A 17536-nucleotide genomic window follows, 5' to 3' on the forward strand; every position below is an offset into this window, starting at 1 on the left:
GGGGAGCTGTGGCGGTGTGTGCGTAAATGAGAGAAGAGTGAAGGCCTGTGTGGGGGTGTGTAAGGGCAAGAGACAGTTGGGGTCTATATCCATGAAAGGAAGGGGGGGCGGGGGTGGTAAAGGTTGTGGCCAAGATATGTGGCGGTGCATGTGTGGTGAAGCGACTGGGACACTTGTGCAGGGAGCAGAGACATCTGCATAAGAACACGTGCAGGGAAGCTGGGGGAGAAGTGTACGTGCGCAGGGTAGAAGGTGCCTGTGAACGGGGAGCTGGCTGGTCTGTATAACAGGTGCAGGGAGAGATGGGGCTGCATCAGTGAGTCAAGGGGAGGAGAGAAGGTAAGGGGAGTGAGCTACGTCCATGGGACTTGGAGGGAACTTTGAAAGGTGGAGCTGCGGCTGGACGTGAGTTTGATTGTGCCTGGCGGACCAAGAGATGGTCTGTCTATGAGACGCACAGATCTGGGGTCTGCATTCAGCTGCTCAGTACCGCAGCGCTAGCTCTCACATGAATGTCTAGCGCGGCAGATGGATAGCAGAGGGAAGGTACCCAGGAGCTAGAGGTCAGGCGTCTGTGCCCATACGTATCTGTGTGGGGCACGGAGAGGAAGAAGTAGGAGTTCTGTCTGCTGCTGCCATTGCCACAACAGGACATAGGCAAGACGTCCCTGTGATGGGATGAGTGTCTGGATTGTTCATCGCAGGGCTCCCATAAAGCGTCCTCCATTCTGCACTAATGTGCATTTCTGACAAAAGGCTGAGGGAGAACTGTCCTCTTGAGTCATTGCTGACCCCTAAATCTCTACAGCGTGCAGTACCTGTGAAGCTTGAGAGCCTGGAGTTCATTTCCCTGCCGAGGAGGAGTGGAGGGGTGGGGGTGGGGAGAGGCTGAGGAGTTGGGTGAGATCATCACTTCCCAAATGGCCTAAAACCAGAGAGCGAGCCCCAGGAGGGGACGGTCCCTTCGCCCTGCCTACAGTATTGGTAAAAGTGGAAATGCCACAGTCCTGCGCAAGCAAAACGCCCGTTGACTGCAGTTGAGTGAGTAAAGAAAGGGGTGGGAGGGGAGGGAAGGAGGTCGGCCCCCCTTTCAGCTCTGGGATGATACAGCAGGACAGCCCCCAGCAGCAAGGGGCTCTGTAAAGGCTGGGCTTGACACGGTCCAGCCGCCTCCCAGGAACCTGTGAGCTGCTTTCCGTCGTGCTGCGTGTGATGGCTCTGGAGCCGAGGCCCAGGTTTGCTTAGTGTTTGTTTCTGGCAGTGCCCACAACGCCTGGTGTGCAAGCCGGGCACACTGCACGCAGGGGCGGCTGGGAACCCCAGCCTCCATGTTACAGAGGAGATTCAGCAGAGGCAGGGGAGTCATAAACAATTCATTTCTCGCACACAGCGTGCCACTGGCTGTCTGGAAAACAGCCTTAGCCCAAGCAGGTTGTGAGCAGGCTGCCACCTCTTTCTTCCCTTGTGGAGGGCACAGAAGCTGCTACCCTGCTTCCAGTCTGCTGGGTGCCCAGGGGGACGAGGGCTGATGGATGCTTTGAGGAAAGGGGCCTCAGGCATTTGAGATAACACATCCTTCTCATTGCAGATGATTCCTCATCAGAGAGCTGCAGTGGGAACGGCTCCTCCACCCTGAACCCCTCCACCTCCAGCAGCACACAGGGGGACAGCACCTTCCCGGAAATGAACGGGAATGGAACGGCTGCCCCCATGGACTTCACTGCCTCAGCCGATGACCAGCCCATCAACCTCTGTGACAAGCTCCCGCCTGCCCACGTCACTCCTTCCTACCAGTCAGACAGCTGTGCCGACGGGCTGCGGAGCCGGGTGAAGTACACGGCAAAGACTACAGCAGAGGTTGGTCTGGCCCATAAGACCGTGGGGGTTTCAGGGCTTCACAGACAGCCAGGAGCAGGGGCTCCATGCACGGCCTCAGCCAGGGCCTTCCATGGGCTGACGGTAAAATGGAGGAAGCCGCACACGAGATGTCCGAGGGCAGCCGAGGACTTTGTTCCCAGCCCTGGAGATGAGCGAGCACTGCTTGGCGTGGGGGCCGGTCGGGAGGGGGTGGAGTCTGCGCAGGGAGCTGGATGCATTCCCTTCTAGGGAGGGAAGGGGAAAGGGGAGTCGCAGCACTCGGCTAGTTCTGAGGAACTGCTAGAGAGTAGCCGTGTCCGACCTCGCGGTAGACTCGGGGCTGCTGCTCTTCAGCCAAAACCAGGCCTCACTGGAGCCCGTGTGGTTGGCAGGGGTAGGGGAGAGTACGTGATAGACCAGGCAGGCAGGCTCACTGCATGCAACTGCACCCTGCCCCCAGGCAGCCCCACAAAGACCCTGCTGCTGCTGCGCATGTTTATTTTCACAGCGCTATATAATGGGCCTTTTACACCCCTCCGTCAAGAGAGGCATCCCCGCCCCTTTCATGCAGCCCCAGCCCTCTCTGTTCTGTTTCATGCCAGAGGATCCCCCCAGGCATTCCACGTGAAAGTCATTCCCACAGCCGCCTCTCACAACACACCCTCCTCATGGAACGGGCAGCGGAGCACGGAGGCTTCCCAGAGGTGGTAGCGGCTCTGGCTGCTGTAGTCCATGTCCCAGTCTCTGCAGAGCCATAAATCTGGGGCAGCCACTGGAATGCCTCTGTGCTCCCCTCCCAGAAAACCATGTCGGGGGGGGGCCGGGTGCACATTGCGCCCAGCGCAGCTCTGAGTAAGGCCGCGTCTACACTAGCACTTACGCTGGCAAAAGCAACATCAGTTTTGCCGGCATAAGCACTTGGTGACCAGTGCTGTGTTGACGGGAGACGCTCTCCCGCCGCCTGTGTAGGTGGTTTTATTCTGTGGGCAGGACAGCTCTGTCCCGTCGCCGTCATGCGACTACACAAGCTCTCTACCAGCAGCACAGCTGTACCGATGCAGCTGTGCTGCTCTACGTTTCCAGTGTAGACTAGTCCTGAGTCCCTGCTGTTGTACAGACAGGTTCACACTTGGGACTCTTAGGTCTCTGGGGAGAGGCACTGTCCAGGTGTTACTGGGAACACCATGAAGCTGTGTGCGCACAGGTGGGTTAGAGACTGATCGTGTACGAATGTCAAAACAGGGACAGACCATTCAGAAGACAGCACCTAGCACACATGGATAAGCCCTCCTTTCCCCAGCTCCTCTGCCTGCTGTCCCATGGCCGTGATAGAAGCAGCCAGGCCAGAGCAGCTGCCACTCTTGAGAGCGGGGTGGGCAAGGACAGATGTGCTTGGATCTTTCCTACTTTGTGTTACCGACTTTGGCCTGCTCTGTCTGTACTACAGTGATGAAGGGCATAGCAGGAGTGCCTTACAGAGCCACTAAGGACCAGATTTAGAGTACGGAGGTGCGTAAAGGGATGCAGACAATGGCCCAGTGGGATTTTCAAAAGTCCCAAAGCTGGCTAGGCTCCTCGGGTGCTTGGATCCTTTTGAAAACTGAAATGGAGGACAGGTGCCCGACGGCCTTTGGCCCCTTTGAAAATTGCACCACAGTCCCTGTGCAGCTGTAGGCACCTCAGTACCTTGGAAAATCTGAGCCTGAGGGACTTGGCCAAAGTCAGCCAGGCAACAGCGGTAGCAGTGGGAATGGACTCCAGGGCAGCAGCGTCCTAACCCCTTACTCTAGCTGCAGGCCATGGGTATGCCATGCCTCCCCTGACCGGAACAAGGGCAGAGACGTCTCACAACCCACGCGCAGGTTTTGCTAGGGAGCACGTCCCTCTGCTGTTCATGGGCCGCTGGCGCAGGTGCAGTTCATCCCACTTTGTAATGGAAGGCCCCTACACGCACCCTTTAAACAAACTCCCTGTCAGAGGGAGTGGCTCGATGGGACTTTGCCTCTTTGCCGCTTCCATCTTCTGATGCTTTTATTTATCACCATTTGCCCGACTCTCACTTTTGCTCATTTTCTCTCCTGGCTCATCTGCTCCTCCTGTTTGATCCTGCAGTGCAATGACCCTGCTGCTGAATTTTTGATAGCTCCATCATTTCCAGGGCAGCAGATTGTGATGTCAGAAATAAAGGATTATGACTTCATGCTTGGATCAGGCAGCAGGAGAGACTCTGTGGTGAGGGAGAAAGCTTGCTTTCAGACACACAGAGCTGCACGAGACGCACAGCAGCCAGGGCAAACTGGCCAAGACAAAGGGCTTCTGCTCCCCTGGGTTACTTGTTCTGTTTGACATCAGGCTCCAGCCTTTCGCAGAGACCGGAGGGTGAGCTGAGGTCTGGGTGCTCATGACTCCCCCTCGTCTCTCTCAGTCCCCTCCATACAGTTCTGGCAGTTATGACTCCATCAAGACCGAGGTCAGTGGCTGCCCTGAAGACCTGACCGTTGGCAGAGCGCCCACAGCCGACGAAGACGACGACGACCACGATGACCACGAGGATAACGATAAGATAAATGACTCCGAGGGGATGGATCCAGAGCGACTAAAGGCCTTCAACGTAAGAGTTACAGGCCGGGGCAGAGTGGGGCCTGCTCTCCCAGGTCTCCGCTGCATCCTGCCTCCATGCTCTATTCTCTTTGCAGATGTTTGTGCGCCTTTTTGTGGATGAGAATCTGGACCGAATGGTTCCCATCTCCAAGCAGCCCAAAGAGAAAATCCAGGCCATTATCGAGTCTTGCAGCCGGCAGTTCCCTGAGTTCCAGGAGCGAGCTCGCAAACGCATTCGCACTTACCTCAAATCCTGCCGCCGCATGAAGAAGAACGGCATGGAGATGGTGAGCTGCTTCCCCTGCCTTCCGTGCCCTTAGTGCCCTGCTCTTCTTCCTCCCTCACATTCCTCGTCCCTTCTGCTTGAAAGGTCCTCCTCCAGCCAGGTGTGTGGAAGGGAGGGACCAGATCACGGGCCATGCTGGGTATTGTCTGTGCCCCTGCTTCCAGTGCTCATGTTCTGAAGTGTCACTGCATGTTCTCTGGCACCGACGGGGGGCGTGCATGGCAGCGAGACAGATCCAGGCGCTGGAGGGTTAAAGTTGAGGCTTTAAATGTCTTGATTTTAAATACTAACTTGTAAGAGATTTAGAGCAGTCTGTGCTTTTGCCATGCTCCTGGCAGATGTACAATGCACAGTCTGAGTGGTCAAGACAAATGAAATGATTCATTGTTTCCATCAGTCTCCATGTTTCCCAAAAGATGACCTACCTGCTTGTATACCTCCACAGACCAGACCCACCCCACCACACCTGACCTCAGCCATGGCAGAAAATATCTTGGCAGCTGCATGTGAGAGTGAAACACGGAAAGCAGCCAAGAGAATGCGACTGGAGATATATCAGACATCCCAGGTATGATCCCTGTAACCTTTGCATGCTAGGTAGTGTCACCTACTCTGTCCCCCGTTTGCAGCAGAAGGTGAGCCAAAATTGACAGACCAAGTCAGCAGAGCTCTTACACCCTAACTTGCTCACCTGCTCCAAGCCATGCAAGAATGGTCTGGTTACAGTGTTCCTAGAAAGAGAGCCAGCGGTGCATGTACATTGCAGAGGGAGAACATAGGCAGAGCACACGTGACAGGGAAGGGCAGAGCATGCCACGGGGGTCAGACAGTGTGGAGAACAGGAACAATTTCTGTGGTAGTGAGTGTATGCAGTGGAGGGTCACAGAGCTCAGACTGAAAAGAGAGATGAGGACAGAGACAAGGAAATTAGTAGCAGAGGGACATTTCCTTTCTGGAGGGACTGTGTTGTGCAAGAAGTGGGTGAGGGATGCTTCCTTTGATTGACTAGGATGAGTGAGCAGTAGTACGTTCCTAACCCAAACAGAAAGTAGCAGGTATGCATGCCAGTTCTGCCAAGGGGAAGAGTTAGGGATGCTTTGGCTGTGTATATTTAATCACCGTGGTGGAATACGGGAACTTCACGTGTATGTAACTAGGTTTGAAGCCTTCCTTGGTCTGTCTATGCTCCGAGTGGCTGGGATGCCAAGATGCTGGTGGGGGCTGGCCCAGCCGGTCACTCCAGGCAATCAGAGTGTAGAAAAGCTGACTGTGCTTGGTGCAGCAGTTCCACTGGGAGTGAAGGGCGGGAACATCTCCTCACTGGGATAAATCTGTTTGCTTTCCTTGCTGTAGGATGAACCAATCGCTTTGGATAAGCAGCACTCCAGAGATTCCACAGCCATTACCCACTCCTCCTATTCACTGCCAGCTTCGTCTTACTCCCAGGACCCAGTCTATATCAACGGGAGCTTGAACTACAGTTACCGTGGCTATGGGACCCTTGGAAGCAGCCTGCAGCCACCCACTTCACTCCAAACAGGGAACCACAGTAACGGTAAGAAGGGAACAGGCACCACTCAGGAGCGAGACAGAATGAGGTCTCCTCTCTCCCTGTCTCTGCTCACACCGTTTCAGTGGGGCTTTGGAGAACGCCGGAGCTGAGCATGCTCTAGAACACAGGCCGGGGGTGGCCAGTTCCTGGCTGCTCTCCCTGCTCTGCGGATGGAAAGCTGATGCGTTGCTAGGCCACTCCTCCAAGTCTGGCTGCTGCTGCTGCTGCTGCTGCTTTCCAAGCACTGCCAGTGCAAGTGGCTCACACCAGCCCTCTGCCTCAGGTCTGCAGAGCCTGCCCTTTCCCACCACGACACTCCTTCCGGGGCCCCCCTTCTTCCGCAGCAACCACCCGAGCAAAGCCTTTTATGAACAGCTACTTACTGCTGGGAATGAAGCTGGAAGGCAGCATGGCAGAAAGAGGAGGGCTGAACTGTGGGGGAAGGGAATTTAGTTTAGCTTAAAAAAACCCACAGGTACCACCTATTAATAATTAACTAAGGCAGGCACCTGTCACCACCCTGATTGCCTTGCTGGTATAAGACATCCCTTCCCCCACCCTTCGTGTGTCTGTTCACGAGAGGCTGCTTGGGACAGGGGTTGTGTCTGCCTGTGAGTTAGGAAAGCTCTGGGCGCTGCCGCACTCAAAGATAAACAACCACCCTCTGGCTGGCAGGCAGGTCAACATGGAGGCAGCTGCGAGGTCTGAGCCGTAAAGAGATTGTAGGGACAGAACGAAGCTGAGGAGAGGGGCAGAACAAGCCCGGTCAGGCCGGTTTAATGAAGTGGCAGTGAACGATCCAGGAGAGTAAACAAAATGATTAGCCCAGCCTGGAGCAGGCCCCTGACCTCGCCGAGGGCCGGCCCCGCCTGGAATCAGGTGGTCCTGTGTCAGAGGGTCTCAGGCACCTCAGCAGGAGCCCCTGGGTTTGTTCTTGTGCCAGTCCTGCGCAGTAGTGGCTGGAGCTGCTCTAGCCGGACGTGTCAGGCAGTGACATGAACCGCTCACACCACACCTCGCTGTGGGGCATGCCTGGAAACCCTCTGACTAGAGCTGTCTCTTGTTGGCCTTGCCAGGAGTGGTGTGCAGAGGCAAACAGCTTTTGCTTCTGGATCGGTCTGTCTGGCTTCTTCTAAGACCCCTTGTGGAACTGTAGATGCGAGTGGCCCTGCTGGTCTTCATTAGCACGCAACCAATAGCCATGAGACTTCTCTCCTCCCTGAGCCCTTCCCCTCAGCTGTCTTTGCCCTTAGGGCCCCTTTCTCCTGAATGCTCCAGGCCCAAATGCCTTTCCAGGGGCCTCGTCCCCACCCCTCCCTCGCAGACTGGAGTAAGGATTTGAAAGGATGTGATTTCCGGAGTCCTGAAAGATGCCTATCTGGGATTAACTGTTATCATCCCTTCCTAATGCCTCTTAACCCTGAGTAAAGACCCCACCCTAGTCTCCAGCTGCTGAGATCTAATCCTTCCAGCCAGCGTAGAGGATGTTATGCTTTCTTTCTAGACTAGCACAGGCACGCCTGGGCTCTCTGGGCAGGGGGGGAAGCAGAATCCTTCACTTCTACTGACCTTCCTCTACAGCTGGGAGTTTCCTTGAGGTGCTGCCCAGCCACACAGGTGTTCTCACTACAGCTTCCCCCAAACTGACCAGTCAAGACCTAGCCCTGGCATGCACAGGAAGCACAAAGCTGAAATCCTGCTTCTCTTTTCTCCACGTTTAGGCCTCGGCCCCAAACCTTCCTCTTCCCAGGCTCTCGCCAACTCCTTTAAAGCCAAGAGAGCTCGTGCCGGATCCTCTCAATATTCCCTCCCTCATGCCCCTGTTCGAATGAAGCCTGCACTCCTCTGTCGTCGTCCCCCCCCGACCCCTGGAGTTTGTGCTGTGGCTGCATCTTTCTCTTATCAATCACTGCATAGAAACAGGCCATTTCCCCCAGCCTAACCCACTTCCCGTTACCCTATCTCCTTCCTAGCAAGCTTTCTGTTCCCTCTGCAGCTCTGTTCTCGGATGCCTGGTGCCTTTCCCTCTCCAGGAACACTCCCCTCAAGGCGCTAACCCCACTCCCTTCCCAGTGCTAATGGTCATCTTTCCAGACTCCTCCGTTGCCGTGGGTTTGAGAAGGGAGTGGGGTTAGTGACTTGAGGGGAGTTTTAGTTTTATCCCCTCCTCCTTCCACCGGCGGCTTTGTGCCTTCTTTCATTGTCCTCCACGCCGAGCACCTCCTCCATCATACCCACTGATTGTGTCCCATTTCCCATTGCTGACCTCTCGCCTGTGCTATCTGCTCTTCACTTGTAAGCCAAACTATACCAGACCGGGTGTGTGTGTGTGTTAAATTAGGCTCCTAATTGCTCAAGCAGCCCCAAATTCATTCAGAAGTAAAAAGAGCACCCAGCAGCTTCCACTGAACTCAAAGTGTCTGCTTGCCTGGAGGGCAGGCCCAGTGGGTAGGGCACAGCTGGGTTCAGGAGACCTGGATTGTTTCCTGCTCTGCTGCAGATATCCTGGGTGGCTTTGCAGAAATCAGTCAGTCTCTGTGCCTCATTTCCTCATCTGCAAAGTGAGGATAACAGCCCTGCACAGGGGTGCTGAAAGAACAACAAAAATGGTGAGGTGCTCCGGTACTATAATGATGGGGACCAGAAAAGTCCCTAAGAGAGAAAGTCACTTGCCTCATCTTAAGGGTGGGGTTGTGGGATTGGAATTAACTCACGCTCTGGGCGTCTCTCGTTTGTGGAACACATCATGCAAACGTACAGCCCTGTAACAATATTTTAGCCTCCTTCATCTGATTTTTTCAATGAAGGCATTTTTTGTGTTGAAGGGGTTTTTTGGGTGGGCTCAAGAGCAACATCCCCCACACAAGCTCATGGCTACCTCGCCTCCTCTGTCTGTTGCTGGCACTGGGAAACCCCCTCCTGCAGAGTATGCTTAGGAGCATGACAGTTACACAACTGACCATCCACAAAAGCAGTGACACCACTTGATGTAATGTGCTGTCACCTGCAGAGAAAAACCAGAAACCGAGAACACGGTTCCCCCTCATCTTTAGGTTCCAATACTCTGAGGAGTGAGTTGGAAAAACTGTAGATATAATATCTGCGCTCAGTTGACTGACCCTTTACATTTTGTGCTAATTCAGCCAAGCTCACAAGTGCTTCATTGTGATTCTAGCCCAGGTGACACACCTGCACTGAATATATTTTTGTGCTATAGGTGCAAAACCCTCTCCCTGCTTGCTTGTTTTATTACAATATTAAACCAGCTGGGTCTGACTTGTGCCTGATCGAACTCCCCGCAAAGCACAGGGTGAGTTTGACTGTTCATTTACAAACGACACCTACACAAACACTCTCTTTGATAAGGGGAAGAGAGAGCCATGGAAGTGCCTTTGTGACAGAGCATCAGTTGGAGGATGCCTAGTACTCGACGGCCTGTTCTGTGGGGCTCAAGACTACGTCTTACCATAGGGATGCAGAGTGCTGGATAAGGGGCTGTGAATCAAAATAGCAGATGCTGTTGGTGTTTTCTCCTCTCACTCTGATGTGCCACTATGCCAGTGCCTTTCCTGACCCTCCCTCTTACTCTTCACCTGCAGGTCCTACTGATCTCAGCATGAAAGGCGGGGCATCTGGTACAGCCTCTTCTAACAGCACCAGCAGGGGGATGCCAGCTGCTCAGCTCAGCCCCACGGAGATCAGTGCAGTGCGGCAACTGATTGCTGGCTACCGAGAGTCAGCAGCTTTTCTTCTTCGCTCTGCCGATGAACTGGAAAACCTCATTTTACAGCAGAATTGACTCCTGACGTCTGCGTAGCTCCTGTGTCAGAAGACAATTGACGCCCTTTGGAAACAGGCTCCCACTGGTACCCTGCTCAGGACTAACCATCGTCCTCCCACCAAGTAGCTGGTGTTTAGTTTTAAAGGTGGAACGCAAGAGCTGTTTTCTTTTACACTCCGAGCACCTGGGACTTGGGGCACACGGACACATTTTTGACTCTCTCAACACAGGTGCGCCTAGCTGAGCAGAAGAAGCCAAAGCTACAGCGTGGATGGGTATGGGATTTTTCTCGGGTGGAAGGGAGCCTGGGGAGGTTTGGGGCTGCAGATGTATTTAGAATAACCTTTGTGGACCCCACTATTAGAATCCCGTCCCCCGATAATTACCTTGCAAGGTCTTAGGTGAGCAGAATTGCGTATTTATTGAGAAATGGACCCTCCTCTCCCCTTAGTAATTTATTTTTCTGAAAATGGATTCTTTTGAGTTTGTACAGATTGCCAGTTGTGTGTCCGTCTGACCAGAAGGAATTTATTCCTGTGAAATAACACATTCCATATCACTACACTACTAATGGCTGGGCAGCTACACCTGCTTCTCCGGGGAGAGACCTTGTTCCACGGGATGCAAGTTTGCCCTCTAATCCTAGAACTTCTAGGCTGCTCAGCCTCCAGCACGCTTAGGCAGAAGCTGAACAATGAAGGAAGAGCGTCTTGTTTTGACCTTTACTCTAAGCAGTCCTGTAGCAGCAGCAATGGGGTCCAATATCTCCTTTAGAGACTCAGCAAGCTCACTAGAGCGCCAACCCGAAGGACCTCTCGCACTCATTTGGCTCAGTGCAAAGCAAAAGAGGAAATATCTGAGAACCATTGTCATGCATTCACCCTCCGTATTCTACCTCACACTCCATTGTGGGCTTTTTCCAGGACTCACCAGGCAGGTTCCGAACAGTTCACCCCATGATGTGTATGACTATGATAAGCATCCAGGACTGGGCAGCAGAAAAGTGGATGACATTGAGGAGTCAAACTAAGCCAGCGCTTGGCCGACTGACCTATGCTGGCTGCCTTTTTGTTCAGAAGAGAAGGAAGCACATTGCTGCTAGACAGCAGCTCACTGTCACAAGGGATGATGTCTGACCGCTCCTGAATGAGGAATCACAAGTACATATGAAACCAGTGCTGGGGCAGCAGCCAGAGAACTGTTTAGATAAACACATGGGAATAATAAAGACACGTGCAGGCTTTTAGAGAGAAAAACAATCTACTTCACTTCAACAAGCAGCTCATTCCTACTCAGAAGGAAAGAGATTAGGAGACATTCAGCAGCAGAAAGGATGGAAATTCTCTCCAGGGTCCAGGATATTCCCGATAACAGTCCTGGGAAAAGCTCACAATTCCTCAAGTGTGAAAAATAATTGGCCCGATTACCATAGCTGTTTCTCCCCAAGTCCCAGCCTCCCCAACCCCAAAAACACTGCACTTCCCTTGGCTCAGTGCAATACCTCCCACCAGTGCTGCTAAAACCAGGGACTTCACTTAGGCCGCAGGATGCCGAGCAGGGCCAAGAAATGCAACCTAGTCTGTAGCCATAAAAAGCAGAAGCAAATTGCTGCCTGAGAACCAGTGAGAATTCTCTCCTTCTCCCTTGTCAGTGCTGGCAGAATTCTCCCTCCTGCCTCCTTTCTAGGGCAAGAACCACAAACACCAGCACCAGATACACTGGGGGAATATGAAAACAGGTGATTCCCTTCTCTGAAGTTAGCTCTTTTTAGAGCAGTTCATGGAGAACTCACTTTAGTAAGGAAGGTTTCTGCTCTGCTGTGGCCCATATTGTCCCCTCCATAGTGCAGAAATAAACCATGCTAGTCCCTGGGTTTTACACGGTTTCAGGTAGCACAGGTTGGGCTCCAGCAGGGACTGAGCCTCAAATGGTTTTTCAAGAACTTTTTAAACCAAATTACTTTCCATTCACACTGGAGGGAAAACTGTGCTGGCTAAAGAACAAGGCCCTATCCCTTTTCTTAGCTGTAACGTAGAACCAGGCTTCTCTCTAGAACCAGACTGCCCAGCCTGGCCCACAATGGGATAACAAGTGCATTGACCACTGTCCCCAAACCCTGACCTCTCCCCAGCTGCTGGAGAAAAGGGATTTAATTCCTGACCATTTTCTACAGTCAGAGGGTCCTTGAAGGGAGAAGGTGGTGGTTTGCTGTAAATCCGCATTGATTCCCCTCCTTTCAACAGGAGCCAACAGTGGTTCTTTGGAACATTCCTAACATTTTGGTTCTTAGGAGTATACGGAGAGTAGACAAAATCTGACCAACCTCCAGGGAGTGTGGGTCAGGATCAGAGCAAGGCATCTGAGACCAGAACCACCACACACAAACCCAAATTTCAGGCCCACGTTTCCCCAGCACTTCACCAGCCTGCTTGATTCATCCACTGCATCCTCCCAAATTTTGAATTTATGTAAATATTTATTTTTAAGTGAACAATACCATGAAGTAACAAGCCTTTTACAAAATATTAACCACAGTCACTTGTGAAAGTCTTAACGTTAAAGAGAGGCAGAGACAATCGCTGTCCCAGAACTCGCTTATATAAATTCCTTAATTGTTGCCCCGCTCCTTTTCAAGAGGCCATCAAGAACACAGCCATAAATTTGCCAGCCAATTAACCAACGCAGACATTGCCCAAGGGCTCACTCTAACAGATCAACATCAGCTACAGTTTGTTTGCAGTTGTATTTATGCAAGTTTAGCTGTCTTTACCAGATCGTCCTGGAAGTTGGCTTAGCGTGTGTGAAAAGTTTAGTAGCTCTTAAAATTTAAACCGCTGGTAGAACACAGTTGAGACTCATGATTGCGTGGGAAGAACAATTGACAGCCTACTCTGTAACACCAACTAATGTTCATAACCTGCAGCTGGATGGTACAAACTCACATTTCTGACGCCCTGGTGATAGTAGTATCTGTGACAAGTTGACACAAATGAGATGTGTGTCGGAAAGTTTTATGTAAACCGCATCTTTAGTCTCCACAGAACATCTCAGTGCTCTAACTGATCCTTATTCAGTAGTTGTCCTTCTCCACTCAAAGGCTGTTTCACAGCCATCTTCGTAAGTTTTCACTACACGTCAAAGCGTCAGGAATCTCACGTTATGATTCTCAGTGAGAAGGAACTAGCAGGAGCAAAATGCCCTGGCTTTCCAGGCTTTGTGAGGGGTAAAAGGGGAGCTCTTGTCTTAAACATCACCACCACCACTTCACACAGGGAATGTTCAATTCGCAATGACAGTGTTTCAGCAAGGGGGAAATGTTCACAGGATTCCAAGCAGACGTGACCTGCATCTCCCCACTCCAAAGGGCCACCTTCTTCCCACAGGTGGCCGTAGGATTTAGTACCAGTCATTTACAAAATGCTGCTTTGAACTCAGAGGGTTAATATACTTTTGATTTGTAATTTTTTGTAAAACTTTTTACAAGGTAGCATAGTATTTCACCAGAATACCAACTACAATCCGTCCATGGTCTGATTTTTATATAATTTAGTGGTGCTTTAGAAACTTTTATTTGGTTGTTTCAGAGCTGGACAGCTCAGTTCTTCGCCTGTATCTACCTAAGACCAATGTGAACCTTTGTATTTTTGCTCCTAATTTTGGACTCAGTGAAAGTGTACTGTTTACATGTACAGAATTCCCAGCCCCTGTGTGTTCTGCAAGACCTGCTGTTGAAGAGGAAGATGCACCTCACCCAGTTCATCTGCTTAGCAAAGCCACAGATACACTCACTCTCTGTCTCACTGACATATACTCAGCCACCTTAAAAAACACAGAACTGGGATGTGCTGCAAGAGATTTGGGCGTTTGCACAGCCTATCACACTTTCTTTTTAAGTGATCAATTTAAGAAATAGCTGTAGTTTAAAATTTGAGAGCTGATCTAAGAGGGTGAGGTGACAGTAAACAGCCAGGACCCCAAACAGAAATAGAACCATATGATGGTGCTATTTCACTGCCTTCCCTCCCTGACATCCCAGGCAGGAAGGGGAAAGCTGCCTAGCTGAGCTGAGGTCCACTTGAGTCTAGGAAAATGCTCCAGCCTAGTGGAGGCCAGGGAGAAGGGGAAAACCCTCTTTCCTCAGCACGACTGAGCGCACTGTAACCCAACCCATTCACAGGTAAATCAGCTAAGATGTTAATTTAAAATAAAAATGATATCGGAGTATTCTCCCTAGAGACACAAGAGCTCCTAAATGGAGTAGGAGGCAGCTCGCTAAGAAAGTTAGTACTTTCCAGGGGGGCTCAGATACTGAGCATATGGCACTTAAACCACCATGGAAAGAGAACCTAGCTTCTACGGTGACACTTTATTGCTTAATCAATTGATTCATTTCTAAAGGATATTTTTGCAGATAGGCACCTATGCAACTTAATGTGGCTCTTTTAAGCAGATGAGCACTTCCTCCTCAATAAGCTCTATAAAAATTATTTGTGTTATATACTGTGGATTTTTCCAGTAAGTGTGGCTTAATATTTTAATTCTTAGAATGTGTGTCTATTATATGTGATGCAACTTAATTCTGTTCTGTTTGTGGAATGATTAGCACAGGCCAACTCCCTGTCCCCCTCACTTAACAAAGACCAATGAGCTGTTAATCAAGCTGTTATTTCCATGGTATTACTTGCTAAATGCACTGATTTCATAAGTATGTGGAATCCTTTTTTTCTTTTGAATCTGTATATCATATATAAGACTGAATCTACTTAATAAACACTGTATAACAAACGGGACTGAGACCTCCAGTGTCACACACAGCTGGGGTCAGTCACTTCTACCTCTTGCTTGTAAGGGTCCTTTCCACCAACTGACACACAGACCACCAATGGTTTCCAAGTTCCCATCAGAGATCCGGATTTGCAGCCTGGTGTCAGTCTGTGACCTCACACCTGGAAGGCCAGTTTGATTGTTACTGGTATCAAGAACAGCTTTTAAAATTTAGGTGTTTTAAGAACAAAACAAACAGGTACCTGCATCCTTCAAGTACCTTAACGCAAGCTGTACTGTCTCTTCCTTAACAGTCAGCTGCAGCTATTCTTATATTGTAGATAGCTGGATTAATAGTCACTATTGGGGCTGTCAAAGCTGGGGGGGTTTTTTTTTTGACAAAATGAAATTTTTTGCTAAAAGTGTCTGCTTTTCATGGAAAGCTTTTGCTTTTCCCAATGAAAAACTTTTTTCTTTTTTTTCTTTTGGAAAAAAGGAAGAAATTCAGTATTGTCCATTAAAAAAAAAGTTTCCTAACCAACTCTGTTCATTACATAAATTAATTAATTAATTAATTAATTAATTAAAGAAAAGTGCACTTACATGGTGCCTTTGTATTAGGGGATCTCAAAGCACAATACAGTTAAACCTCACTAATTCAAATCAGTGATTGGGTGACAAAGGCAGAAGACCTAAGAAGGACAAGTGTGACAGGTTTTAAAGAGCCAGATTGGATGCTAAAATGATCATTTGCATTGCCCTACCTTTGATTCCAGAATGGACAGGGCTTCCCCACCGACAGACCAAAGTTGGCTGATGGACACTTGGCAAGGGACTGACCAGGAGACCCATTGGGAATGGCTGAATATGGTACATCAGTCAGCAGTCTATAGGAAATAGCAAAGAGAGCACATCCTAAATTGTACTTTTAACCATTATACGTTTGATGTAATTATTCATGATATTTCATAGAGTATACACTAGTGAATGTGTTCTCCCGGGCATTTTGAAAGCACAAGGACACCTTAGTAATACTAGGCCTCTACAGCATTCTACTCTTAAATCTACACTGAGTAGTGAATCTACTTACGGGGTGTGGGGATTAGCAGGGACCTACTGTGCATGTATCTCAGTGAGTGTTGAGAACATTTAGAAATACCTGGCATTGTTCCGGTAGCTCCACAACTGCAAATGGTTCTTTTGACTCAAGGAAGCGACGGATTTTGCTGTTACTTCCAAGCTGTTCAGTCGTTCCATTACAACAGCATTACACTCCGGAGCATTGCTTAGCTGAACGCAAAAGGCAGGCAAGAGGTGCTCAGGTGTTTTGAAAAGTAGAAAAACATTATGGAGAAAAGTATTCTTCATACTAGACCAATGTGAGAGTCAAGCAAAAAATATCAAGGCTTTCCTTAAAATCAGCTGAGATCTCCCAGACCCCTCCTACTCCATAAACAGCTAACTCTGCTACTGTCAGCCACCGCACCATCAGAAAGGCAAACTATTGACTTCCCAGTTCTTTAGCCATCTTAAATTATATTTAACATTTCTAAATGGTGAGTTTATGTATTTTTCACAACTATATTAAGTTTTCTTTTAACAGAACCCCATCTACCACCACCCAGGATTCTAGACCTACTCAGTTACAGTCAAAGAACTTCAACTGATGGCAAAAACAAAACAACAAATCTTGTCATAAACACACGCTTGACTTTTAGGAACAATACATTGCCAAAGCATCAGAGCTCAGAGGATATTTAAGGCCAATGAATGCCTATCTGAGTTCAGTTCATATTACTGGAGGGATTGCTTTGCCATTAGGAGTGATTTTTAAATACAGATAAATCTCAACACAATGTCGCTGTAAGACTAATCTACAATTTTAAAATATGAACCTTCTTCCACACTTAGAACAGAATGTTTCCTTGTATTAGGCAACAGCAGCAAAGCTCAGCTATATCCCTCTTCCCTCCTACCCTAAGCTGGTTGTAGTTTTTCAAACAGGCAAACTAAAGAAGCTGCAGGGAAGAATGAATCCATTGTTGCTAAACTAACACAGTTATCTAGGAGTGAATTAGGTGCAGAAGCCACTAGAAGACCTCAGCAGTGGGTGCTACTGTAAGAGCAGCACTGTAGAATGTAAATCGTATAGTTAGCTTCTGTGCTGGGGAGAGTGTGTCTGTCTGTCTGTGTTTTCCAACTGGCCTTGTGTCACATTTATCAGATCACCACCACTACAGTGAAAGCTGGAATTACTGAAGAGAGGTGTGTGATGCTATAGCTGATCACAGTGTAAAAGCTCTCACTAATCTTCTCCCACCCACCCCCCAAAAAACCCTCACTGCCTTGAAGAAAAATATATTGACAATCTAAGCCTACCGCTAGTTTCAAAAGTGTTGTAATTGGTACCAAATCATTGCATTGCTTTGAAATCAGCATTTAAAATCCCATTAATCCAACAATTTAACTAGACATTAGAGGAAAATGCCATATAATAACAGAGACCAAATACCTGCTTAGGAACACTTAAGGAATTCCCTAGGTAGATGCTACTGTGTATAGTGCATTATCACCAATGAGATGAATATCAAGGAGCAACGCCACTGCAGAAGCGCTTGTACAGCAGCGAACTTTGCTCTGGCAGGAAGTCCAACCCGAACTACTTGTTTTGTGCCATAGGTACTCTTACTTCACT

The 17536-nt window shown here is 49.6% G+C and overlaps 1 protein-coding gene across 2 annotated transcripts in view; it reads left to right on the forward strand.

Annotated features, from left to right (window-relative positions):
- Nucleotides 1-14846, forward strand: part of NOL4L (nucleolar protein 4 like) — a 91082-nt gene extending 76236 nt beyond the window's left edge. For both annotated transcript variants that reach the window (XM_067553965.1, XM_067553964.1), the window contains 6 exons: nucleotides 1589-1857; nucleotides 4283-4468; nucleotides 4554-4745; nucleotides 5190-5312; nucleotides 6098-6299; nucleotides 9896-14846. In XM_067553965.1, coding sequence (XP_067410066.1) covers nucleotides 1589-1857; nucleotides 4283-4468; nucleotides 4554-4745; nucleotides 5190-5312; nucleotides 6098-6299; nucleotides 9896-10095 — 1172 coding nt within the window. In that variant the 3' untranslated portion in view covers nucleotides 10096-14846. The remainder of the gene's footprint in view (nucleotides 1-1588; nucleotides 1858-4282; nucleotides 4469-4553; nucleotides 4746-5189; nucleotides 5313-6097; nucleotides 6300-9895) is intronic.
- Nucleotides 14847-17536: the final 2690 nt, after the last annotated feature.

Source organism: Emydura macquarii, unplaced genomic scaffold (assembly GCF_026122565.2).
Source record: "Emydura macquarii macquarii isolate MOO-44397 ecotype Brisbane River unplaced genomic scaffold, CSIRO-AGI_Emac_v2 contig_1483, whole genome shotgun sequence".
NCBI lineage: Eukaryota > Metazoa > Chordata > Testudines > Chelidae > Emydura > Emydura macquarii.